Below are 27,796 nucleotides of genomic sequence, written 5' to 3' on the forward strand. Positions count from 1 at the left end.
TAGCACATGAAAAATACAGTCATCATTAATAGTCCTGTCTCTTAAGATTTGTTTCCATAAAGCTAACTTTGCCTTTAGCTTGGTGGTTTTAAAAAATATTTTTACAGTAGTGATATGTATGTGGCAAACCACCATAAGATGGGGTTTGTGGGAAATTTTCCACTGGCATCTTGGACTGATTCACAAGTACAAATTTTCTGGGGGGGAGAGGTGCTTATCTATTATTTTAACAAAACATGAGGGGTACACGTGCTCTTGATGCAGGCATTCATGTTTGTTACTGTTTTGCAATCAAATGCATGTAACATGTTTGCATGTGGGAGAGAAAGCATGATAAAAAGTATTTTTAAACTCCTATCATAAAGCAAGATTTCTGCTGGTGTCACAGTGTTGCAAGCTAATGCCACAGTCTGGGTTGCATGGTTGAAAAGGTCCATGGGATTGAGCAGCCAACAGTAAGAAAGGGACTGGAGGAAGGATGGGTGCTACCAGGCATACACCACTTTGCTTTGGCAAGGCTGGCCATGGAGAACACTTTTTCATCACATTGTTTACACTACCTTCTAATTGTCTGGTAAACTGGTTTGCTTCCAAAATTAGACTTGAGCTAGTTTGGCCTCTAGTCACTGTTTTGTATCTAGGAAGTGAATGAAGTTATGTCATACAAGTGGAAGAACAACTCAAAAAGTGGTGGATGGCAGGGAAGAACTCTTCAAGTATTGCCTACCTTGCTAATAGGTGTTGGTGTTGTTGCTCCATCTTGAATTTTTTTTTTTGTTGAAGCTGTCTGCTCCATCTTGAATTTTTTTTTTCTAATGGTATTGCTCTCTTGGAATATAATGTATGTGGAAGAAACCAAATCAAATATTTAAACAGCCCAGATCTGACCAAAACTTAAAAGAATGCCTTGGAACAAGTTTGCTGGCCACGTATGTGGTTGTGAATATAGTTTTAATTATTGCTGTGGAGAGTATCTTAAGATACACATTTATAACAATGTGATATGTATTGTATAATTTTTTGTCAGTCTTTTTAAATTGTTAGGTAGGTTCATTTTCTGTCGGCTATTAAAAACAAGTTCTGTTCTGAGAAGTATTCACTGCAAGTCAATGTCTTACTCATTTAGGAGATATTTTTTCCATTTATCTGGAAAAGCTGTACGTTTTATCTTGCCACAAACTCAGTCTTGGATTTCTAGGACATTGTATTTTTATGAAACAGCCCTGAGATGAGACATAAGTTCATTTGTTATTTTTTTCTGTCATCAGATCCTCGGATACATAAACTTCAGTGTTAGCTCTTGTACATGGGGATTTTCTGGGTCAAGTTCTTGTCAGGAGGGGACTAAAGATCCCATGACAGTCTTCTGTAGCTTGGAAAGTCTGGAACAACCTCCACTTGATCTACATATTGATAGTCATTAAGAAATGGACAGTTTAGGAAAAATATTAGTAAACAGCCTGAATTGCATCTAAAATTAAAATGTCGGGGGAGGGGTGGCTGTGGGTTGCTGTTTTGCCAAATTACTACTCCTCTAGTGAGTGTGCTGTACTTGTTGTTTTGTCCTCATGCATAAGACAACTCAAACTAAGATTGGATAACAAAGCATGAGTGTGTCCAAGGAAGAGGCTGTACAGAAAATATTTACAGTCTGAGCTGAAATTACCTGCCTGCCACCTAAAGACTGTGAATTCATGACTATCAACTTCATGAAGTGCTGCAGAGCTTTGCAGTGCTCAATCAGATAGAATAAGTTTGATTTTCTGTTAGAAAACATGGATAATATCCTCTTTTCCCTTCCAAATTTTACTCAGCTGTTATGAGAAGCTGTGGAGAGAGAGCAGGTGTTGACCACCCCTCAGTATTCAGGCTGTCTGTAACTTCCAGTTTCCATGAAGAAAGCAAAGGCTGGTCTTTGCCATCCCTTCTTCTCTAGTTGAGCTTCATGCAGAACCTTACACACTGTTACCTTCTGAAACTCTTCTGCCTGGAACTCATCAGCTGCAGCCTGCTGGCATGCTCCTCAGAGCAGGATCTCTAATCTTCTGCTGCTGTAACCAATGAAGGCTTCCTCAGTAAAGCTGGTCAAATTTATTCCTTCTTCATCCCACCCCAGCCCTCCTCAACAGAGAAAAAGAGTGCATATTTTCACAAAAATGTTTGCCAGGAGAAAATCATGGTGATCATAATTTTATTATTATTGTCTGTTCCTCATTTCTTTATATGGTTCTTTAAGTCTGGGTCACATATAATTTAATTTATACTAATCTTACCCTATAAGTTTATCTAAAGTAGCTTGCTTTCTGCTTAACAGAACTGGTGTCAGCTCTGCTTTTTTTCCTCAGATTAGAAATTGTTTTATTCTGTAAGCAAACCTGTTGAATTTTAAGAGAGAGTATGAGAAAGAGTAGTTGAGCCTAATCTGCCTCTTTCTTTTGTTACTGATGCTAGGTGTTTTGCTTTGCATCTGTATGAATAGTTGAAATTATTTACTCTTCTGTGTTTCCCTTTTCTGTCTTTCTCTTTTCAAGTCTGGATCGTCATATGCAGACCCATCATGGACACCATAAGCCTTTCCGTTGCAAACTGTGCCCATTCAAGTCCTCTTATAACAGCCGCCTGAAAACCCATATACTCAAGGCTCATGCTGGTAAGTTCTCTCTCTCAGTTTTGCAGTGCAGCCACTGAAATGGCCCATGTGTTCTTGCTGCTGATCACAGATTCTGATTTGAATCACATGTTTTGTCACTGAATTTGGGTAAGATTTTAAGGATTGATTTTAAGGGTTGGCCAGCCTATGCACCTGTTGTAATAAGCTGGAGTTTGGATAATGCTTTTGGAAGGACAAGAATTTAGAAGTGATGAATACTTCAAGAATTTTTCCTTTACTTTTAATATACTTTATATGAGTAATTTTTTCTCATTATTTCTGCTGGCTTCCAAGAGAAATTTAAATCAGTCTTCTTATTCCATTGGTGTCTTAACAGATTAGCAGTGAGCTCCACTATATGTTTATTTACTTGGCACTTTAGGTGACTCTGGGAAAAGGACTGTGGACTGCACCCTGGTTTTGGTACAGTCTTTTGCTGTCTTTTATGTTAAAACCAAAGTTTGAAAACTTTGGGAGTTAGATCTCTCTGCAGTAGAATGAGAGTGGTGCAATTTCATTATCATCCATGGAAATTTGTCTTGCAAATATCTGTATTGCAGTACGGAATCCATACAAGCAAGCTAACAGACACTCTTGTGATGAACAGGAATTGGGAAGGTGATGTGTATACAGGATAAATCACCTGGAAGTGTTGCACTTTGATTATTAAAAAGTTCAAGATTCAGAATTCGCTTATATTTATTCCTTTGCCTTAGACTCCTGGGACTGTTATATATTATGCATTATAGGAATGTTAACAGAAGATAGGAGTCAAAAGCCAGTGGCTCCATTAGCTACAGCTGCATCTTTATGGTTAAATGGACAAAAACATTAACCCTCAAACTGCACTCCATACATGCATTCTGGTGCAAATAACAGCGTATTGACCAGTCAAAAAAACCTGCAAACTAGCCCAGTTGTTAAGACTTGTTGCTAAAAAGTAGAAACTCCTGGTACAGGAGTAGCCCTTGAAAAAGGGGTAGAAGTATGTTCCTTTATTATTTGTTTACATTATGTCATATAACTCAGGTTAGGTGGGGGAGGAATCAGGAAAATGGGCAGAAAAGGCAGAAAGAGTTTATAACTCTCTGCTGATTAAAAAAAAAAAAAAATGTATTAATTCTCACCATGGATCCAAGGACACTTTTCATCTAAAAAAATGTAGGCAGGCTTGATGGTGACTTGTACTTCATTTCCTTTATTGATTTTGGATTTCACAGAGCTTGTGCCAAGACCCTTTTGTGTAATTGGATGGGTATTGGCTTTAGGTTAACTTTTACCAACCTCCTGTTGTATGGAACCATGGTGTTCTATCCCTTCTAGGAAATACAACTGTATGCAGCAGTTCCAGTATACAGAGTCCTACATCCTGGACGGAGGTGACATGGTTCTTTATCTTCATCAACCATAAAATAATGTTTTCTTTATGCTATTGTACAGTTGGGCTACTTTGTGTTGTATGGTTTGAACCTCCCAGCTTTTTAGAGCCAAAGTTAGCATGCAATTAATATTTACTTCACCTTTCTCTCCATGTAACTCATTGATTTGTTTATTATGAATTAATGCTCTTGAACTTGGTTAGTGGACATTCCTGTTTTGCATCAAACAGGAACATAATTTCATGATTGCCTAGATAGTGCTTGCACAATGAGTTGTGTAGTTTCCAAAGGATTATGATCTGTTTCTGCCTCATATCCATTTCTATCACACGAATAATCACATCACAGAAAAATTGCTTGTGTTTTTCAGTAGAGCTTTGCTTTGTTGTGTTTTGAGCTGATCCGTTAGCAATAAATATACTGAATAAACATGTTTAGAAGACTTTTCTTTAGTCTCCCCAGTTTTTCAGTAATACAGTGGTTCTCTGAATGTTACCAGTTTTTTGTCTCTTGTCAATCATCTCATCAGTTTAGCATTATTAGCAGTGGAAGCTTCAATTCCCCTGATTTTTTTTCTGAAGTTTCCTGAAGATCTTTAAAATTCAGTAAAATCCTGACCTCTATTAATTCAGTCTGCCTCTCTCCCTTATTTTCTGGGAATCGGTCAAAATTCACTGGACTATAAAATGTGTTCTTGCCTGACAGCTGGTACCAGTCAGTGTTTCTGGCATTCATTTTTACATCCAGTATGTGCCATCTCCTTAGCCATAAAGCAGAGCAGTTTACAGTATCTCCATATGAACCTTCTGTTGCTTCCATCTGAACTTTTTCACCTGTTTGTTTTTTTGTTTCCTTACATCTTTTGAGGGGCCTTTGTTATTATTTCTAATGTCCTTGCTTTATGAGTCATTACATCAAATGCACTACATGCACAAATGGGTGTTTGTAAGACAGAGTATTGGTGCTTGTCAGTTTCTGTGTTATCTGGAACATAATGCTTTGAGTATGTACTGGGTGTTCAGACCCATCACGTAAATTTTTAGATTTGTTTATTTGTACATGTATTAATAGAATGGATTTATTAAATGCAAAACCAGCAGTCAATATGGTACAGAAGGCTTTATTAAGCCAAACACTAGCCTTTCCTCTGCAATCAAAAACATCCTGTTATGCTGATGTTCACCTGAGCTGTTATGGCTGATTAGTGGCTGTATTAGTTGTGTCTAGGCTGCTTAATATGTTACCATCCTCTATTTGCCTTAATGTCATGTGATGCTTTTAAGCTAATAGTTGCTGCATGCTGTTATTCAGGAATCTTTTTACTGGCAAACTGTGAAGGTCTATATCTGTATCACATTGGTATCTTACCTTGAAGTTTCTTTCCTCCTTTACATTATCCTGTTCCATTGATGTGTGTGCTATACAAAAAATGTTTTCTTTATGCTTGTAAAAAGAAAAATTATATATGATATAATATTCAGGTGAGGAATGTAATTTGAAAAAGCATGTGGGACAATTTCTTGTTTCACCATTTCAGATCTATTCGTTTTCAGAAATGCCAAAGGAAACTTCTTCAGAATTTGCATTTTTTTCCTCATGATTAGCATAGTTTTTCTGGAGTTACTTAATGTGGGATGGTTGCTAATCTTTTCATGTGTGCTTACTCTGACTTGCTGCAATACATGTGTTTTCACATTCTCTTTTGCTTCACTTATTTCTGGTGCTGGAAAAAATGCTGTTTGAAAACTTTGTTTTCTAAATTTGTTGAGAGATGGAAGACATAAGCTGTTCTTGTTCTCCTATTACTTTTGATGAATATTTCACTCCTATATTGGTTTTGGAACTATATGTACAACTCTTATGTGGCCAGTGTTGCTCTTACACATGGAAGTGGCACTTCCAAAACGATACTTCCAGTATCGTGGCACCTGTATAATATTTTACATTGTTTGTGTTGGGACAGTTTCACTTTGCATTCCAGTTGCCTCCATGCTTAAAGCAAAACAAATCTTGTCTCAGGATTTGTTTCCCCTTGTTTGCTGTCTCTGTGGCTTGGAATTTATTAAAAATTAAATTCACTACTATTCATTACTTTCATTCTTTCACTTCTTTTAGTGCTTTTTCATAACATACTTCACATAGCCTTACAGATATGCACTGTTCTCTGTATTGCTATGTTGACTTCTTGTAGTAAACCAACCAGGATTTGGTTATCAGTTGTGTGAAGATTATTCCTGCCTAATGGATGGTTTTTTATAAGGAAAATCTGACCTTCCCTGTATACAAATCTTTTTTCCTCCCCACCCTCTCTTGCCTTTTTTTTTCTTCTTTTCTAGGGGCACATTTTTTAGCATTTTGTAGTGTTCTTTCTTCATTAATAATGACCTCTGGATGCGTTGCATGCAGAAACAGATGACTTCACCCTCTCTAGTTGCTGTTCTCCCAAAGAAATTTGGAAGTGCTATATTCAATTACTCCATTTTCATCCCAGAGTCTGTTTTCTTCTCATACCATGCAACATAGGCATGCTAAGAGTCTGGTAGCTTTTTTGGCATCTGTCATTTTACAAGGATCTGCAGCTGTCAGTGATTCTTTAGTCCAAAGCAGGGGTCTATATCTACAGTCTCCAGCCTGCTCCAACAAGGAGATATGCATAGCTTGTTCTCTCTGGGATCAGACTTTCACTGAAGAGTCCATGGGAATTTTAATGCCGAGTTCAGTAAGAGAAGTATGGGGGCCCCATTTTGTTTCTTTTGTGAGCTGATGACTTGCCTGTATTTCGCTCACCCAGGTGAACATGCCTACAAATGTTCCTCCTGCTCATTTTCCACCATGACTATCAGCCAGCTGAAAGAGCACTCCTTGAAAGTGCATGGGAAAGCACTGACACTACCAAGACCCCGCTATGTCAACTTTGCAGCCTCACACGCCCATCACACCTCCAAGAACCACACTGCTGCCGAAGAAGTGGAGGACTCTAATGGTAAGAGGTGCCTCAGAGCAAGAATTTAATTGTCTAAGGTGCCACTTCATATTTTTATTGAAAACAAAAATTACAGCAGGCAGCTTGGATAAAAAAGCAGCTTCCTTGATCATTTAGAAAAAACAAAAGTTGCATCACGACCGAGAGTAAGCATGGTGCTGTAGGAACTGGCCTGCACTAGGTCCTCACCAGTTCATACTACATGAACTTGTCCTGTCACCAACTGACTTCAGAATATGTCAGTGCTGGCTTTACTTCTTAGCAAACATTTAAACTGCCAAAAATTTTCAAAGGCAGAGCTACAATTGATAGTAAGTAGGAAAGAGATCCTCTGATTCCATCTGTGCTCCTGAAAAACACCCCTTTATCTAGGCAAAATCACATGATGAAGCTTAAATTGTGAACCCGTAATGATGGTAAAAGTAATTACTATTCTTGCTACAAAGGAGACACAAAAAGCACCTTCACACGACCTGTACCTGCAGAAAGAAGAATCTGAGAAACATTTTATTTTCTATCCAAAGCTCTTATTTCCCTTGTACTGGAGGAATATGCAGAATATACTTGGAAAGCATCAGAGGGAGGGGCATAGCTAACAGGGAATATGCAAACTCAAAGACGAGTGCTGTGTGGTATTGTAATGGTAATGCTTTTTAAGAGGTAGCTTATAAGGCATGTTTTAGGTGTCATTTCCTGCCGATTAAGTATGGTCTTTGGGAAAAAGATCTTAATCCCTGGATGAGTTGTATTGACACAGGAAGAGAATGTAGATGACTGTAAATGAAAGGTTCAGCTCTGTAGATATTGAAGGAACTGGGATGGATGGATGGCATATTGAAAAACGGGAAAAAAATACCTCTTTTTTTCCAGATTTTTCAGATTCCTAGGGTTTTCTGTTGTTGCTGATTTGCTTGGAGAACTACAGATGGGAGGTATCTTTCTTTCTTCAGCAGAAAAAGTGAAAGATAAGAAATAAGCTTACAAAATGCTAGAAAGGAATCTAAAGAAAAAAGTGATCAGCATAGAAATACAGTATTGCAGAAAGAGGGAGTTGTGAATAATATTTTTTGGTTCACCAACTCTCTTCTGGAACCACAACCAGAAAGTTACCAAAAGATTTTGACCAGCTGCTCTGACACTACCTTTGTCAAAATGTTGGCTGGAATAGTGCAGTAAGGACTCCTAAATGAACTTCTATTTTTGCTGATGCTATCTTAAACTATTCCAACAGGCAGAGTACATCTTGTGATGTATTCTGCTGTCTTTTTATTGCCTTTTTTAAAAAAAATATTCCCATACTAAGAAGTGAAGAATAATTTTCAGTGGCTGTCCTTGTCTTGCCTGTCTGTTAACTGTCTCTTGGTAGCAATGGTGCATTGAGAGATATAGGGCAATACTTTCATTTCCTCTTTTTCTTTTTTTTTTTTTTTTTTTTTTTTTTTTTTTTTTTTTTTTTGCTTATCCCAGGAGCTCAAAGCTCTGGTTAGTAAAGTTAAAAGCTGAGTGCAGATCTTTGTAGAATGTAGTTTTTAGCCTTGAGGAAAGTACATAAAATGATGACTCTATTAGCAAAAACATTTCATGAAGCTGAGTCTGTTACCTAGATGTGTATTGCAGTCTGAAATCCCACTATTTGTCCCAGTTAGTTTGACTACCTTTAAGCAGCTAAAGGTTAAGTTGCTTTCATATTAATAGAAGCCATCTGCTGGGAAGCTACTCAGATGAGTACAGGTGTTACAGTAATCATGTTAATATTTCAGTCATTTCTTGAGGAAGGAATAACCTGTTTTAACTAAGTTTTTTATATTAGGAAGTTGGTTGCAGCTCAGGCTAATTATGGCTGCTCTTCTGGTTTTCAGAAGGTTTTTAGACGGGTATAAATCAATATATCTGTGGCCTATGCCTGCAAGTTGCAGGTGAGATATAAGACTAGAGGAAAGAGTAGGCCCAGTAACAGGAAATGCTGGTCTGTGTGACAGACACTATTGTCTTCAGCAATATTAAGTTGGGCTAATATGTTGTAGCATAGTTGAATTATGCTTGTGTTAGTGTGTATAAATAATCTGCAGTGTGGGTTGAGATGAAGTTAATTGACTGGGGATACAAAATTGAATTAGGGCTGGGGTCAAAGGCAGACAAAAGATTGCATCATGTTGTTCCTAAATTGATTCATAGGTTGATAGGCATACAGCAAGCTAGTATAACTGAAATGGTTGCAGAAAGTGTGTGTTCTTGTCAGTAGATGAATATTGTGGTTGGAATAGGACATAGAGCAGGATGAGTTGGGTGTATTTGAAGAGAACTGTTCTTGCCACTTGTTGAGCACTGTAAAAATGGAGACAAGGGAAGTATGTACTGAATTGTAGTAGCAGAGTGAATGTGTAAATGGAACAGTTTGGGGACAACAGTATGGTGGAACTTCTGCTGATGTTATTTTTTTTCCTGGGTAAATTATTCCCTAAAGGGCCTTTCTTAGAAAATGTCTTTTGTTCTTTTAAATTGATGTAGTCTTTAAAACTTGTGAATATATTTAAATTTCTGTGACTCATCTGTCTTAGTTCTGTGTTGGTAGCAGGAAGCTTACGTGTTCAGCTGTATATCCTGGATATGTTTTGGTTACTTAATATACTTCTCAGGGGTGTGAGTTAAAGTGGAGTAGGCACTGAATATTTTAGGAACTACTTTGTCATTAGAAAGCAACCACAACCACTTCAGTGCTTGTATGCCTCTGAGAGCAGTACTGAAAGAAGGTAATTGTGTCAGTCTTGGTGAGTCAGCATAGGTGGCTTTGTTCCAAAGACATTATTGGAAGATGCTGTTTTTTAATACCACTTCTCTTTGCATGTTGGGAGATATTTTCATTGAATTATAGAATGGTTTGCCTTGGAAGGCAACTTGAAGATCATCTAGGTACTCAGTCTAGTTCATCAATCCCTCTGCCATGGGCAGGATCACCTTCCACTAGACTTGGTTGCTGCAAGCCCCATCCAGCCTGTCCTTGGACACTTCCAGGGAGGGAACATCTGCATCTTCCCTGGGTGAACTATCCCAATGTCTCACCACTCTTCGTAGTGAGGAATTTCTTCCTAATGTTTATACTAAATCTACCCTCTTCCAATTCAAGGCCATTACTTCTTGGCCTGTCGCTACATACCCTTGTGAAATATCTGTCCTGAGCTTTTCTGTAAGCACATTCAGGTATTGGAAGGTCCTTCCCAGAGCCTTCTCTTCTCTAGGCTAAACAACATCAATGCACTTAGCCTGTCTTGGTATGTAAGGAAACAGCTTTAAGTGTATCCTAATCTAACTTCTGTTTTGGTCACAATAAATAAGTAAACACTGATCACTAATACAACTTTTCTCTGCTTTGCATAACACAGGGGCACTGAATGGTTTGCAGTGTCCAGCTCTTGTTGAGTTATAAGATTGTCATCATGATAAAATTATCTTTTGGTCTCCTGATAGTGTAGTTCTGTTTCTCACAGAATCACAAAATCTTTCTGGTTGGAAAAGACCTTTATGATCTTTGAGTGTGTCACTGCTTAGTGGTTTGAGCTGACCAGAAATCAGAGGACACAACTGTTCTCTATTACCATCCCTCCACCCTCCCAAAGAAAGATAAAAGGGGAACACCGATGAGAGACTTAAAGTCGAAATTAAAGGGGAAACAAATTTACTAGGACAGGAGAAGGGCAGTAACACATGGGTTAAAGAACAAATATACAAATCTATACAAATATATGTCCAACCCGATGGTGTCAGGAACAGGTGCCTGAGGGCCCCTTGCTCAGGAGAGGGCTCCAGGGCTCTTCCCAGCACCCGATGGATGTGGATTCTGAAGAGCAGCGTCGAGCTGGGGGTAAAGGAGCGCAGGGGAACAGCAGCAAAGCACAGAGTGGGCGAAAGAGAGGAGGGGCTGGGGTCTGCCTGAACTTTATAGAGTGTGGGCAGGGAATGGGAGGGAAGGGACCCCGATGGGTGCTGACCCTCTCAGGATCTGAAAACTCTCCTGCTTTTGTTCTTCGTACTCAAACTATGACAGAGTCCAACCATTAGCCTAACTCTACCAAATCCAGTGCTCAACCGTATTCCTAAGCACCACATCTACATGTCTTTTAAACACCTCCAGGGATCGTGACCTCCACCACCTTCCTGGGCAGCCTGTTCCAGTGTTTGATAATCCTCTTAATGAAGAAGTTTCTTCTAATATCAAGGCTAAGCCTCTGCTGGAACAACTTGAGGCACTTTCCTCTTGGTCTGTACCTTTATACTTGGGAGAAGACACTTACATCCACATTGCTACAGCCTCCTTTCAGATAGTCTTAGAGAGCAATAATGTCTCCCCATAACCTCCTTTTCCTCAGACTGAAAAACCCTAGCTCCTTATAAGACTTGTTCTCTAGATGCTTCACCAGCTTCATTACCCTTCTGTGGACACACTTCTGCAACTGAATATCCTTCTTGTAGTGGGGGCCCCAAAACTGAACATAGTTTTTAAGGTGCAGCCTCACCAGTGCTGAGTACAGGGGCCCAATCTCTTCCCTGCTGCTGGCCACACTATTCCTTATGCAGGCCAGGATGTTGTCTTGGCCACTTAGGCCCACTGCTGGCTCATATTCAGCTGGCTGTCAACCAGCACCCCCAGGTCCTTTCCCATTGTGCAGCTTTCCAGCCACTCATCCCCAAGCCTGTAGATTTGTATGGGGTTGTTTTGACCCAAGTGCAGGACCTGGCACTTCATCTTGAACTTCATACATTGGGCCTTGGACTGTCAATCTAGCCTGTCCAAATCCCTCTTCAGAGACTGCATTACCTCAAGCAGATCAACAGTTCTGCCCAACGTTGTGTTATCTGCAAACTTACTGAGGATGCACTCAACCCTTTCTATAGATGACCGGTGGAGATATTAAAAAGAACTGGCCCTAACACTGAGCCCTAGGAACACCATCTGTGACCAGCTGCCAACTGGAATTAACTTCATTCACTTCAATTACTTGGGCCTGACCATACAGACACCAGTCTATATACCACTCTGTGCCATAGGCAGTTAGTTTCTCCAGGAGAACGAATGCTGGGAGAAACAGTGTAGGCAACATCCATTTCCCATTTCCCATCCATTTCCCATCCATTCACTAAGCAGGTCACTTTGTCATAGAACGAGATAATGTTCATGAAACAGGACCTGCCATTCATGAACCTGTGCTGACTGAATCTGATCACCCAGTTGTCCTCCATATGCTGCATAATGGCATTCAAGATGATCTGCTTCATAACCTTTCCCAGCACCGAGGTTGGACTTACAGGTCTCTAGTCTTGACAAGTCTGGGTCTTCCTTCTGGTCCTTCTTGTAGATAGGAGTCACATTTGCCAGTCTCCATTCTGCTGGGATCTCCCTGGTAAATTATGAAAATTGGCTTGGCGAGCTCTTCTGCCAGCTCCCTTAGTACCCTTGGGTGGATCCCATCTGGATCTTTAGACCTGTGTGTGTGCAGCAGGTCACTAACCATCTCATCTTGGATTATGAGGGCTTCAACTGCCCATTCCTGTCTTTTAGCTCAGGGGGCTAGGTAACCAGTGAACAGTAGTCCTGCTACTAAGACTGGGTCAAAGAAGGCATTAAGCGTCTCAACCTTCTTCTCATCCTTGATCATTATGTTTTCTTTTGCAAAAAATAAATGGTGGTGTTTGAATATTCATTTGAATTAGTGTGGTTGGCTTTTTAGTGAGTTTAAATTTTTTTACTTACCTGCCCTTTATGCTGAAATGTGGCTAAACACTTTTGAGAATCTAAACACAGAATTAGTGTAAAATGAAATGCTTACAACTGCTATGAGGATTTGGTGAATCCTTAATAAGATGTGTTTCTATATTCTTTCAAAGTCTTTGTGACAATTAGAAGCTATATTCACGTTAATCTCTGCCCTGAAGGGTTGTATGGATTTATTGATGATACTGTTGTCCTTTGGGCAAGTATGTGCCACAGATACAAGTTTCTACTGTTGCACTGTGAAGGGTCAGCTCTGTTCCTCTTGTCTTAAGTGCAAGGCAACAAAATGCCACAATCTGCATTTTAATGGCATAACATCAGAAGGCTACTGTCTGCTTCCAACTCCTCCTTACTGAGAGGCACAAAAATATATGACTGAACACTAGAAAACATGGGTAAGAACAATAGCAACACCTTATCTGCAAAGTGATCATCAGCTAAGGAGAAACCGTATGGCAACAACTGTTACTTGTGCAAGCACTGAAGTTGTCCATGTTTGCCTCTATTCAAGGGCCTTGGAAGCGTAGAATTGCCTTCCATGAGTGCAGCCTGGTCTGATAAAGCTGAATGACTCAATAAACTGAATGACTCAATAAAATTCTGGCCTCATGTTATGGCCTCATCCTCATCAAAGCTTCTTGTGAGCATGTAAAATACTTGCCCTAAATTTTCCTGGCTACTACTGTTGCTTTTTCGACTAGCTCTAAATATTGTGAAAATAACCCCTTTGGCCCAACTGCTTTTTAGAGCAGAGTGCTACTCTGTAGAACTGGCAGATCTGAAGCCTCATAAATTTGTTTGAATCATGACTGTGTACAGTAATTAAAAATAATGTTTTTTTTATTTTTACTGATTAAGAATATTAAATTGTCAAAACAAAACAGTAAAGTGCAAGTGATTTAGTGGTCAGATCTGGATGTCACTTAGAATGTTTTCTCAGTCATGCCACTGTTGTACAAGATTGTTCCCTTTCAGTGATAACCAGTTCTTTGAAATGTAAAAAGCAGCACTGCTGATCTATTTTTCTAAAAAAAATCTATACCAAATTTTGTTGGTGACTTGTTTATTTCAACCTGTGTGCACTGTTTCTCTTGATAAGGGATACTTTTCTCACCTTCCAATAAGAGAAGAAAGTTTCTAAGATGTCACTCTTCACCTTTGGTGCTGTTTCTCTGATAGTTACTGTTGTGTCTTAGTGTTTTATGGATGCTGCTGTTTGGGGAAGACCACAATGGTCAAAATCTCACAGCCTGTAAACATTGCATTGGAGTACAATAACCTTTGTTTTTAGTCTGGACTTTTTATTTGTTCAGGGAGGAGGGTTTGGACCCCTCTCTTAGGTTTGAGATCTGTATTTGACTATTGTTTGTGTAGGTAGAGAGTCATTAGTGACTAGAGGGCAAATTCAGGCAAAGCTTGATTACCTAATCGCTTTAATTGCAAGGTGAGTTGGAAGGATGCCATCCATGTTAAGTATGCAGGATGGTGAACTGCATACTGCAGAACAGAAGATGCCTCTGCTTTTCTAGTGGCTGTCAGGCTGCAAAGAGCTGTCTTCTTGTTCTGCCTGCTTTTGTGCCTGGTAGGAGTGATGCTGCATGCATCTTTTCACTCTGAAGTATCGGGTTGCTTTATTTTCCCCAAGCATGTTTCTTCTTTCTCTAACGTAAAGTTCTTGCTTTCCCCTCAGACCTTGTCTTTCTTTCCCAGAGATGCTGCCTTTGGATACACTGCCCGCCAGTGCTTCTTAAAACTCTCTAGTACTTAGAGGTGTGTCTTATTGCTTCTGCTCAGTGTTAAACTGGTTATCAGATGTAGGATCAGATAGGAACTTTTCTCCTATATCAGATTGGCAGAGAATGGTGGGACAAGTGCAGGGCTTGTTCACCTCCAAGTTTACTGAACAAACTCCTCACTGTTTCAAGGACCTAGGGCACTGGGGATAACCTTGTTCTCTGCAGCTCTTCCATTGTTGTATAGTTATTTGGCTTTTGGCCCTTTCCTACAGTATGTTAGAACTGTTTTGTAGCTAGTGGAACAGAGGGATATATTTTTTCAGTTACTGACTGTGCTCAGGGGAGCGTCAACTTGCTGCTTGCTCTGCTCTTTTCTGGTCCTGAGCTTTTTGTGCTTGAACTGAATGAATAAAGCCAAAAAGAGATTCAGCAGAATGGAGACATGCAGCTGGGACAAGGTTGCTGCCAGTCTTTGTACTGATTTGCCCATCTTGCTATGATAGAATTGAAGTGATACTGAAAGAATTGCCTAGGGTAGAAGAAGATGGAATAAATTGTTGGAATGGATGAAGTAATAAACGAAGGGAGAAACATCTGGGTTCCTTCCAGGAAGGCAGAAATGACCTGATTCCACTCGTCAGGGAAAGAAAGAAATGTATCTGGACTCTGGGTGGGTTTTTTTGTATGCTGGGGTTTTTTGTTTGTTTTTATTTGGTTGTTTTTTTGTTTTGGCTTGTTTTTTCTGTTTTGTTAGGGTTTGTTTGTTTTAGGCTGTTTGTTTGTTTGCTTCCTGAGGTTTTTGCTTTCTTTTGGCTCTCATTTTTATGTTCAGGGGACAAAGTGGTCCATGTTGCTCTCCACTGTCACATACTACTGCTCTCCATGGAGTTTGTGATCACTCTATACAGAGTAAAAAGGATGCCATCCCTGTGTGATTTGACCAGTGCTGTACAAGACAGCATTTCTGCAGGCTATCGTTCCCACATGTTAGTAGCCTTCTGATTCTGTCCTTGTCCCCTGAGACTCCAGTTCCTTTGTCTTGATCTAAAGGTGCTGGAGGGATTTGTTGCTTCTCAAAGAAGTGAAAATTCTTTACCCTTTTTATTATTGTTGAAATGGGCCTATTTCATCATTTTAGTTGGCATCTCAAAGTTTGGCATTTAGGTAGCTGGTTTTATTTCTTCTTCAAGGGACATTGTTATCCTGTGAATGCCATAGGAAGGGAAACACGATTCACTCCCCATGCATCATCTTAGTATTAAGTGAAAATAGGAATGGATAGAGCAACCAGTGTGGCTAGAAAGCTGTAGTCGCTTGGCACTGATGTGGCAAAGGTTGCAAGTGGTAAAGCAGTACTGAAAGAGTCTAGTTTATAATGAGAAGGCTGTGTTTCAGACTAAATATAAGTGGCCTAGTCACCTAGTGAACCATAGGAAAATTGAGTTGAAGCCAGGAAAGAAATTTTATTTTGAGGACGGATGAAAGGAATGGATAACTAGAAATTAAATGGCTATATGATGATGTATTTCTTGACCTCTAAAACTGAACCCTTCCAAACGACAGCATAAGCAAAGGTAAAGATTCAGTGGTTCATGACCATGTTGTGCATGTCTTGATAGCTGATGCTAATAGGAATTCTTGGAAGTGTTGGATACTCAAAAACAGGAAGGCATGAGAAGCTCTTGGAATGATCCTTCTCTTATGATGGAAATAATATGGTATAACTTGTTTTCATAGAGTCTCATAGAATGGTTTAGTTTGGAAGGGACCTTAAAGTTCCAACACCCCTGCCATGAGCAGGCACAGCTCCCACTAGAGCTGTTGGTCAAAGTCCCATCCATACTGGCCTTGAACTCGACCAGGGATGAGGCATCTGCAGCCTTCCTGTGCAACCTGTGCCAGTGTCCCACCTCTCTGACGCTAAAGAATTTCTTTCTAATATCTAACCTAAATCTACCCTTCTCCAGTTTAAAGCCAGTACCCCTTGTCCCATCATTGTACACCCATATAAGAAGTCCCTCCCCATCTTTCTTGTAGGCCCCTTCAGGTGTTGGAAGGCTGCTATAAGGTCTCCCCAAGGCCTTCTCTTCTCCAGCTTGAAGAACCCCAACTCTCTCAACTAGTCCTCAGGTGATCTAGGCCTCTGACAATCTTCATGGATGTCCTCTGGACTGGATAATTTGGATATTAGCAAAACAAGCTGCATAGCATGTATCCTTTCTCAATTTCATTAAAATACAGGTGTGCACATAACTCAAAAGTTTCATGGATATAGTTTCTCACGTCTTTCAAATAAACAAGATTCTGTAGTACGTGTCTTTCTAGATGCCTTTTTCTAAGCCTTAGAGATGTATGTAATGCCTTTCTCACAAAAGCTGGTCCAAAATGATCCAAATAATGGTCTTTACAGATAATGCTGAAATAAATTCCTTCTGTGTTTTTGGGTATTTTTTGGTATATATAGGAGACAATTTTATTCCAGGGCTTTTTTGTTTTCTTTGTGATTTCCTTTGTCTTCTGAAATGTGTGATCAAGGACACAAAATTTGTTTCTGTTGCATCTCATTAACAACATCCTAGCAATCTAGAAGTTCTTTACTAGAATTCAGAATTTAGATTGAAGAGTGGGTTCATACTCTGTTTTTAAACATGCATTGAATAAAACTTCTTGTACTGTATGGTTTCCTAAGCTTCTCTGTGAATGTTCTGTTGCATTCTTCTTAATTTTAGTTTCTTGTCTCTACTCCTCCCTTCAATCTTTATTTCCTGCCAGAACATTTCACCCTCCCACGTATTCTTCCTTCTAGGTCAGTGCTGTATGGCATAAAGTGAACAAATGTGTGTAGTCTTGACAGTCTTTGTATGACACCATGCTTTGCCACCTTCCTACTTTTCAAGCTGTTACCATTCATGACTATATGCCATCCTGCCATTCACTGAGCTGGTAATTTTGAGTCCCATTGAATCTCAGAAGGGTTTATGTTTCTACGTTTCATAGGTACAATTCTTAGCTTTATCTCATACCTTTAAAAAAATTATTAGTATAAAAATTATAACACCATTATAGTAGTATTATTAATTATTGTTCTTGTTATTATTATTTATATACTTCATGCTTTTGGATATACATTTTCTGCTGGTATATTTTTAGTACATTATTTCATCTTGAGTTAATTTCACATATATGTGAAGACCAGAGGAAAACATTTGTGTGCTGCTTCCCTTGCTTCCCCGGGTTTTTTCTATCATCCTTCATTGAAATAATCTTCTTTATGTGAAGAAATTCAGAGAAAATTAAATATTATTCCAAATATTTTACTTTTAGTCTCTTCAGAACTTAGTTTTATAAGTCCATATTGTCCTAGCCTGGATTGTTACTGCATTCCCTCTTTTCTTCCGAATTGTTTTTAAACAGTATTTGTTCTTTATATAGTCTCTTGGTTTTTTTCTTATCTCAGGAGCCAAATATGTCCCTCCTTAGTTTCATTTGCCATACAAATGCTGATTTCTATTGTCTTTGGTTGATACTTCTGTGTGGATGTATCAGGAAAATGTGGTATCTTCATTTTTATGCTCCACTGTCTTCTTCTGATCATTGAACTACTCAATTTAGTAGTTTGCAGATACAACAAGCTTGCTTTACAGTGTATTTAAAACAGTTGCTTTTCCTGAACAGTGTTTCTCACTTCATCCCTATCCTTCGTTGTGGAGGTATACAAATACTTAATTAGGTATGTCTAGTTCTGTTCACCCTAAAAGGATGAAGCAATGGTTTGATTTCTTTTCTTTAATAGGTACCTTTCCTCTGGTTTCTCAACCCCTGCTCAGTGTCACATATTTAGAAATATGTGGGGGGATTTCTGATGTGTTGATTTGTTAATCAATAGCTCTGAAAATGCCTACACATGACTCAAACATTGTTTAATGTATATTTATGTGTTTGGATTAGAATCTTTAATTTTTTTTCTTTTGAAAAGATCAGAAATTTTTATTCTTTTTAGGCATCAGAAACATCCTATCTGCTGCAGACGGCCAATTAAACTTGGGGCCTTATTTGATTTTGTGGTGGGTTTTCACTGTATATTTTTCCATAGTGTATGACGCCAGGATATGCATGTGTGTATCAAGCTGCATTTTCACTACTGTGTTGCATTGCATCTCATTGTAGTGGAGATCGTGAGTGCTCTTTTGGAAGAGGTAGTAACTTTTAGTATTGTTGACGTACTTTTTGTGCCCATCTCTGTGTCTTTACTCTGGATAAAACATCCCTTACCAGATACTTAAATGGTTTAGGTATGCTGGAAATGCTGTCTCTCTTCATCTCATGCAGAGGCACTATGAGACTTACTTAAGGATTATTACCAGTACACAGATTACCAGTACACAGTAATTTAGGTAGCAATATGTAGATGGAGCACCATGTGGACAATCATTTCTCTATTGCTTTCATTTCCACATTTCATTATGAAAATGCTGATGTATAGTGAGGGTAGATTCTGTTGTCTTTTACATCCATGGGTGCTGTCAGGGATTGCACTACTTGCTAACCTTGCTATTTTCTTGTGAAGGCAGCCTGCAGGTAGCTGTGATATGTGAAATCCCTAAATTGAGATTTCCAGCACTGCTGCTGTTCTTCTGTTTTTGACTTAAATGTTAATTTTTGCCTTTTGGCGTGACTGTAGGTGTCCTTCCCTTTGTGTCAAATGATTCCATGCTGTTACCTTGCTTACGGAGTAAAGCATGGTAAAGTCCCAGCACTCGTTTTGAATAAAACCACTTTAAAAATTTGATCTCACTGGTTTTGGTGTAGACTTCTTTTGGTTTAGTTTATTTAACTGTTTTAAATCAGTCAAGGCTAAATATTTATTTTTCTTTTGCTGCATTATATATATGAATATCCTTTTTTTGACTTGTGCTGCCTCAAAGATGTTTGAAACAAAAAAAATGCCATTTATTTCCTTAGCATGTAGTTGATATTTTTGGTGTTCCATCTTTCTACATTTTCTTTCTCTTCATGTTTTCTCTCTTTTTGTGTTTTATGTAAAACAAATTATCTAATCTTCTTTCTGACTTGGATGTAGGTTTCTAAGGCCATTTTACCTTTTCAGCCACAGGTGGCTAGACTCTCTTCCACCTCAAGGCCAAAGTTGCAAACATTTTCCTGAAATACTCTTAAACCTTTTTGTGCAGGGTGCAGGAAAAAGGCTGAGGTCAAACTTGCATTGTGTACAGCCATGACTCAATTTTTGGTCAGGTCTCAGGAAAAGCTCTGCGCTCTTCCCTCTTCATTCTCTGATTATGCATATAAACACCCAGTTTTTGCAGCAGCGTTGCCAAAAGGTGTCCAGCAGTTTGGTGCACAGCTGCTCATGGATTGTGTAAATGCTGACATTCTTAGAATACTTGGGCAACAGCTTAAGTCAACCTAGAACTGAAGACATGCAGAGCTGATTGGAACATCAGTCTGCTCTTCCAGCAGAAATAGAGGAGAAATATTCTAGAAGTTAAAGATAGTGCTATTCCTACTTGGCTGTGGATTTGCCTCAACAGCCCTTTTCTCGGGTACTGCTTTTGTAAAATAAATCTAAAAAATTAAAAAAACCTCAGCTCCATCATATGTTTCTAATTTGGTGGCAGTTCATTCTGTGCTACATGGTAAAATGCATTTTTGGAAGCAAATGCAAATCAGTTCCTACATTTTGACTGCCTTCACTGGTTTTGGAGAGGGCATGAAAAGGTGTTGAAATCAATGGAAAACCTGTTGTGCCTTTAGTTGGCTTTGGGCTATGTGTCTGGTGGAGCTGGGCTGCAACTGCATGCTACAAGAACTCTCTGGCAAGCTGATTTTCAAGAACCAACAGAAGCCCCATACGTATGTGTTAACTGTGGGTGGTTTTGTTCAGGAAATGCTAAATCCTGTACTTCAGAAGTATTGCAAAATAATAATAGAATCATAAAATGGTTTGTGTTGGAAGGGACCTTAAAGCTCATCTAGTTTGAAACAAACCCCCTGCATGGGCTGGAACACCTGCTACTAGTCCAGGCTACTCAAAGCCTCACCCATCCTGGCTTTGAACACTTCCAAGGAGGGGGCAACCACAGCTTCCCTGGGCCATCTGTTCCAGTGTCTCATCACTCTCATGGTCAATTTCTTCCTAACATCTAAATCTAACTTCTTCAGTTTAAAGACCTTACACCTTGTTCTATTGCTACATACTCTTCAGTGAAGTCCCTCCCCAGATTTCCTCTAGGCCCCCTTCAAGTACTGGAAGGCAGCTACAAAATCTCTCCAGAACCTCCTCTTCTCCAAGCTTAACAATCCCAACTCTCTCAGCCTGTCTTCATCAGAGAGGTGTTCCAGCACTCTGATCATCTTCATGGCCCTCCACTGGACTCACTCCAACAGCTCCATGTCCTATGCTGGGGAGCCCAGAGCTGGACATTGTACTCCAGGTGGTGTCTTATGAGAATAGAGTAGAGGGTTGGAATCACCTCCCTCAAAGTGCTGACCATGCTTGAAAGCATTTGGCAAGAAAAAGGTGAAAAAGACACAGGTGGAAGTAGGGACATGCATGCTACCGTTGTTTATGTGTAAGAATCTTTGTATAAGCTCTTCACATGGCTTTTTTTCTGCAAAAAACATAACTATCTTAATCATAATGGAGCAGTATACTAAAAAGGTTGTAAGGTCTCCAACATGAGACCTTACTCCTGGGTGAAAGAAAGAATTTAAATATTAACAGTGGAATTTTCTTTTTGCAACTGCTGATGACAACAAAAGTTACTCCCTACTTCTTTTTTTTTCCTATGGAAATAGACATGCAGCAATCTATTTCTGCAGTTCTCACATACCAGGTTATACAGAAGTATATAAATACCCAGTTGAAAGTTTGAAAGCTGGAATAATAGACATCAGTGACAAAGGAAGCAAAAACTTCTGAATTACAGTATCTCGTTGAAGCAACAACAAAACTTCCTTGTTCTGAAAATAATAGTTTTTACACCCGCAACTTTCTTAGCAGTGAATATCACTGAGGCTTTGGCTAGGGATCTTGATGATGTGATGGAAATTTTTGATCCCTTTTGCATTAGGGAGTGAACATTAAGCTACAACTTAGAATTTAGCAGTATTCCACAAGTAATTTGACTAGTACACATACGAAAAGAAGAGTTTCCAGTGCAATGAACTTTTTTTTAGGCTGTCATATCCTCATCATGAAGTCTCTCTGACTTGAGATTTTAGAAACATTCAACCCTGTATCACAGACACAAGGCTGCTCCTTTTGGACCTCAAAGTCCTGTTTCAGAATAGGGTAAGCACACAGTTGCATGCTTTGATGGAGAACAGACTTCTGTAGAGGTTTGCAGCTCATCAGCTGCGCCAAAGTAAAGAAAGAGGGGAGCCTGTTTCAAGCACAAGGGAAAGAAAGCCTTAACATTTGAATGGTGTAGCTTACAGTCCTCATGGTGAGCAAACCTGCTGTAGAAGTGCTGGAAACAAGAGATGATAAATGCTGCATTGTAATCCAGTCTGAGTTCATGAGGTTCATTGAATAAGAAAACCAAAAAGTATTTCATTCATTTTATTAGAATCTTTTATGTCTCTGTTTTTGTCTTTGCCGTAAACCTGGTGATGAAGCCAGGGTAGCCTGGAGACATTTATCTCCTGCTGGTGTTCTGTTGTGTGGTTGCTGCTAGTTTGTTTTTCATTTATTGGGCATGTGTAATCCTGTTCTGTGGCAATAAGAAAAGAAAGCAAGAATTTTATTCTTTTGAAGACAGGTGAAGAAATCCCCACAGTGAGTGCTGTGTTGGCCTGTTTTTCTTTTGTTTCTTAGTACTGGGTTATGGCTTGGTTAAGAATGGGTACTTGCAAGTTCCCATTGCAGAATACTATATATCCAGGCTCAGGGAATTAAGCTTTGGAAAAGGAAGTACAAAGCAACAGGTAACTGACTTCACTGCCTCCCCACTTGTGTTTTTGTTTGGTTTGGTTTTCTTATTTGTTTTTTCCTTCTTCCAGAAGGTTTAAGGAAAAAGCCTTTTTAATTCTTTTCTGAAAAGTTACACTGAAATTCATCTATACTTTATTCATATACTTTCATTTTTGACATTCATGGGCAGCTGTGAGTTACATAAACTAAACAGGTAAATTCTGAACCTCCACATTCGAGCAGTGTTTTGGGAAAGGTTCACCATCACAACCACCCCTTCTTTTTTTGAGAGATCCACCTAAAGTATTAAAATTTTCCATTTCATTACTTAGAAATCTCTGAACTGTTACTCCACATGCCATTAAAATGGTGTGACAGAGCTCTGCTCACTTGTAGGAGGGATGCATCTATGCAGATTTATCTTCATAGTGAGATCTCTTCTTCAGTTAAAAAAAAATTAGCAGTTTCTAAGGAAATGTGACTTTGCTTTACTGGAACTTATGATTCAGTATCTTTCCTTATGGTGATGACTTCATTTCAGCCACCCTCAGCTAGGAGAACTTGAATTTATCTTCTGTGAAGACTGCTTCAAATGTAACAAAATTGTATGATTTTGCTAAAATTAACTTTTGATATCATTTTCTTAAATAATTCCATGAGTGAGCAGGGAGGGATTTGCTAATATTTTTCCTTTCTTTTTTTTTTTTCCTTTTCTTTTTTTGTTTGTTTGGTTTTTGGTGTTTTTTTATTTTTTGGTTTGGTTTGGTTTGGTTTGGTTTTTTTGTTTGGTTTGGTTTGATTTTTGTTTTAGATAAACTGTGTTCATGTATCCTGTGCTAGATCTCCATCTGGTGTAAACTTGCACAAGACATTTGAGACGATATAGTTGATTTCCTCACCAAATGCAAAAACACTTGGCAGGATGATTAATGTGCTTTACCATCAGAAATTTAAAAATTCTTAACACCAGGCTTCTTTTTAGACTACTTTTAATTTAAATCTGTCACTTCTTCCCCCCAGATCAGATATAAAAAGCATAATTTATACTTACCACCTCTTAAATTGTAGAATACACATAGATTAAATTAAGCAGTGCTACACCTCTCCTGTCTTTCTCAACTCCTTCAGAAAGCTATCAGTGGATTTAAAAAACAACATCCTGATCAACCCCTTCTATTAGCCAGTAGGTGCTGGATCAGGCCTCAGACCTTTTTAGATTTTCAGTCTGCATGGAATAACAACTTCTCTCTGTCTCTCTACAGACTCTTCATACTCTGAGCCTCCTGATGTTCAGCAGCAGTTGAACCACTACCAGTCTGCAGCTTTGGCCAGGAACAACAACAACTTCAGCCCAGTCCCACTTTCTGGGACTGCTGCAGGAGTGGAAAAAATGGAAGTCATCCTAAACTGTGAATTTTGTGAATTCTCCTCGGGTTACATACAGAGCATTCGTCGTCATTACCGTGACAAGCATGGAGGGAAAAAGCTCTTCAAGTGCAAAGATTGTTCCTTTTATACAGGCTTTAAGTAAGTACTGTGCAAAACAGATAAACTGAATTCATAAGGGGTTTTTGGCACTTGAAAAGACTTCTGAGATCTTTGAGAGCTGACTGTAGCCAACAGAAACATGGCCACTGTTCACCAGGGACAGGAACATAAGAAGTGCCATGCCAGATCTCAGCAGCATCCATGTAATCCATTTTCCTCTCTCCTACAACAGCTGGTACCATCTGCTGCAGACAAAAGCACAATAAGACCTTACAGTAGGTCTTACTTGCTAGACGAAATAGTACAGGTAGTGCTTTTTCCTCATCCTATGCAATCAGAGTGTTATCCTCAAGTGAGAAAATGTTCTCTACAACAATAAGGCCATTTCCTGGTGCAACTAGCATGAATCATGGGACAATCCAGTGTCCTAGGGATGCAGGAGAATTTAACTCACCTTTCTGAAGAAACCTCTTGTGTAATTTTATTTATCCCACCATCTGTCTGGCTGAAATGCAAAACAATCTATAGCGTATCTGACAGCAAATACAGACATAGCAGAAAATCCCATTAGATGGGCAAAATTTTAAAACTTGGTGCTGTGTGTGTTTTTAGCTGCTGTTCCATAAGGAAAAAAAAAGGCCAGTGCACATGTGCTGTTCATCATTTCCTCCTGTGCTGGACTCTCGAGCATAACACCCTCAGCTGATATTTTGAGCTCTCAGACTTGATAGGTTCTTAGGAATTTGGTGTCAGTAAGCAGTATGACTGCATAAAGGGGAGGAGTTCTGTTAAAGCAAATGTTGAGCACAAACCTGAGACAACCCCCACACAAGCAATATATAGTTAGATCTCTCTAGCTTCTGTTGCTTCAGCCCTTTGCTGCCTCTATAGTGTAATTTGCTGCTTGTGCTTTGTATCCCAATTGCTATCTATCTTAAGATTGCTATGAATTGCCAGGTCCATTCAATCAGTTCACATCTTAAGAATGCCATTTTCTTCTATCTGGATGAAATGAAACAATCTTAAATCAATCACCATTTAAACACATTTATAAGTTACATAAGGGAGTACTGTTCTTTCATATAGTGTCTGAAACATTCAGGTATTAGGACTTGTGTCTTTTAGGAGCACAGCATATTATCCATTTTAAAAAAAGGGGAGGGGCACATGCAGAAAAACCCCATACAAATTCCCTCTTCAACTCAACATAGAAACTGAAATGCATGAAAGCGCTCACTGAGGTGGATAGGAGTACAGTTGTGGAATCTGATGACTGCCAAATTGGGCCCAGGGGCAGTTGTTTTAGCTAGCTGCTTTGTGTTTAAGCTAACAGACTTCAATGTGGCAAAGCTTTTGCAAGCTTTACCATCGCTGTAGAAAAAACGACCAACTGTCCCAAATTTGCAGACACCTCTCATTCAATTTACAGTTTTGGTCAGACAGGTGTACAGTTAATTTCATCTTTATGCACATCTATTGCAACTTTTACATACACAGTCAGTATGCCAACATGATTTTTTTTTTTTTAAAAGTACTGTATAGTATTCTTTCCTCTGCATTAATAAGTATTCTCAGCCATGGATTTTCAGTACCTAATGGTTTATGATTTAAAACTTAACTACTCAGTGCCAAACTCACTGTGAGCACAAATCTGCTTTGACTATTAAATCTAAATATTATAGCTGGTTTTGTCCTTGTCCTAGAAAGGCAGAGGTGGTTAGGGGTGTTGTCTGTCCTCACTTGTGCAAGTTGACAGATTTTGTTCAATTTGATAAAAATTTAATCTTTGCTAGAGAAGGTACACTGAATATTTCAGCCTGAAGACAAATAATGATCATGAAAGATGGGAATTCTTTAGCTATTATAAAAATAGCAATATGACGGTAGAGTAATAAATAAAAAAGAGGATCTTGTCAGAATTAATGTTTGTTACTTGGGGTTACAGTCCTGCAAATACCTCTGCTCATGTGGTACTCATGTGAGTAGCCCTGCTGAAATGCTATGTGGCAGAGTGAAGACAAGACTGAGTGGTATCTGTGCCATTTTACATGACACATCCCTTAGAGAGCTACAATACTTCATTGTTCCCTGCACACCTTCTTCTGACTGTTCCCGTCTCTCCTTCCTGTTTCACAGATCTGCTTTTACTATGCATGTGGAAGCTGGGCATTCGGCAGTTCCTGAGGAAGGACCCAAAGACCTTCGCTGTCCTCTTTGTCTGTATCACACCAAATATAAACGCAACATGATTGACCATATCGTTCTACACAGAGGTAACAATATCACTGTATGTGTCTGTATTTGATCAGGGGAATGCTGAACCCTTGTCTTTCAGACTGGTTTAGTGAAATATTTCCATCTCTGTACATCAGTAATTTTTCCCCTTTTTCCCCTCCCCTGCCCCATCCTCAGACTTTGAGTATCCTTTGTGTCATTTCTCAATGATGCATCTTACTTATTTCCTGTAAAACTGAGTTAGCTAGTGCCAAAACAGGGCAGGCTTATAATTGGTTTTAAGCTTTTCCTCTGTAAAGGTTAACAGTCATCAAACACCTGTTTAGCAAGATTTACCCTAATTTATGGGTTTGACCTAGGCCAGAGTCATTGCCTGCTTATGCCCTTGTTATCATAAAGTCCTTCCTATCATAGACTCTATGAGAGGGTGTAGCAATTCACTGTAGAGGTGCCAAAATATCCCATGATTACTTGCCTGCATTTTTTCTCTTCAGCATTGTAAGTGTCAAAAAAAGAATTATAATATTTTTGCTTTTCTTTAAGACTCCTTGTCTATCTCCACCTCTCCCTTCCTCTTAAAGCCAGTAAAAGTGGCTTCTGTATTCTATTAACTGCAGGCTTGCTATCTCAGAAAAGACAGCCTTTTGGGCGCTCTGGGCTGGGACTCCTGCCCATAGCTATCACACTTGATGCTTGTAGATAGTCTGTTGGCTGCTGAAATCCAAATCCATGTGCTGAGATGGCACTCTGCCTGTTTGCAGGTTGGGCAGAGTTTCACAGTAGGGTATTGCTGGTGAGCAAACACAGGTTTTGCATGCCATATTTTTCCTGGAGGAGGTGCTGGTGTGACAGCTCTATATAATTTCTTATAATATACCAGTGTTGGTAGCTTAAAGTACTTCTTGTACCAAAGCAGTGAGGTTGGCAGAGTTCATATGAATTTCTCTCTGCTAGCAGGGACAGTCTGAGAGAACATCTAGGAAAAATGACCTGTCAGTTATTCAGAAAGCGTGTTACAAAGCTGCCTTATTTGGATGTAAGAGTTTGGCATGTTTTAGCTTTTACTTCCTGTCTTTGAAGGTGTTGCTGTGTGTATTTTGCACGGCTTTAGGGCAAACTCCAGAATTAGCACATTTTAGAGCACAGAAGGATTTAGTTAACCCTGTGCAGGGGACCATGCAGTTCCAAGTACTGCCAGACTGTGCTCTGGTTTGTGGTTGTGCCAGAGCTGCAGTGGACACTGCCAGACCTTTAAAACACAGACAGGCTGAGGGAGAACTTGATGGGCTTAGCTGGGGTATTTTCCGCCATGAATAGACTTGACACTGGGGTTGCCCAGTTTCAGAAGTGGGAGAGCACTTCATGATCTCAAGCAGCTGTTCTGCCTGTACAGAGCTGTTTTTCAGCAATTAAAAGGAGGTGGTTACCTCCTGAGTGAACGACACTGCATGTTCTTTTGTAGAGCTGTTGCTTCAGTTGCACAAACCAACATTTGTGCTGCTGAAACAAAGCTGATACCAAAGGACAGTGATACATCTGCTAGAGCAATGGGAGAAATAAAACAGAGTAAAGGAAGTTTTAATGCAAATGGAATTCTAGCTCATAATGAAACTCAGAGGACACTG

General features: G+C 39.3%; 1 protein-coding gene across 5 annotated transcripts in view; it reads left to right on the plus strand.

Annotated features, from left to right (window-relative positions):
* ZNF462 (zinc finger protein 462) overlaps positions 1 to 27,796 on the plus strand; it is a 95,179-nt gene that overhangs the window by 52,094 nt on the left and 15,289 nt on the right. For 4 of the 5 annotated variants that reach the window (XM_071731950.1, XM_071731949.1, XM_071731952.1 and 1 more), the window contains 4 exons: positions 2,532 to 2,650; positions 6,821 to 7,012; positions 23,711 to 23,975; positions 26,073 to 26,209. In XM_071731950.1, the coding sequence (XP_071588051.1) occupies positions 2,532 to 2,650; positions 6,821 to 7,012; positions 23,711 to 23,975; positions 26,073 to 26,209 (713 nt within the window). The remainder of the gene's footprint in view (positions 1 to 2,531; positions 2,651 to 6,820; positions 7,013 to 23,710; positions 23,976 to 26,072; positions 26,210 to 27,796) is intronic. The other variant, XM_071731953.1, reaches the window with a different exon arrangement.

The sequence above is a fragment of the Heliangelus exortis genome, chromosome Z (assembly GCF_036169615.1).
Source record: "Heliangelus exortis chromosome Z, bHelExo1.hap1, whole genome shotgun sequence".
In the NCBI taxonomy this organism is placed as follows: domain Eukaryota; kingdom Metazoa; phylum Chordata; class Aves; order Apodiformes; family Trochilidae; genus Heliangelus; species Heliangelus exortis.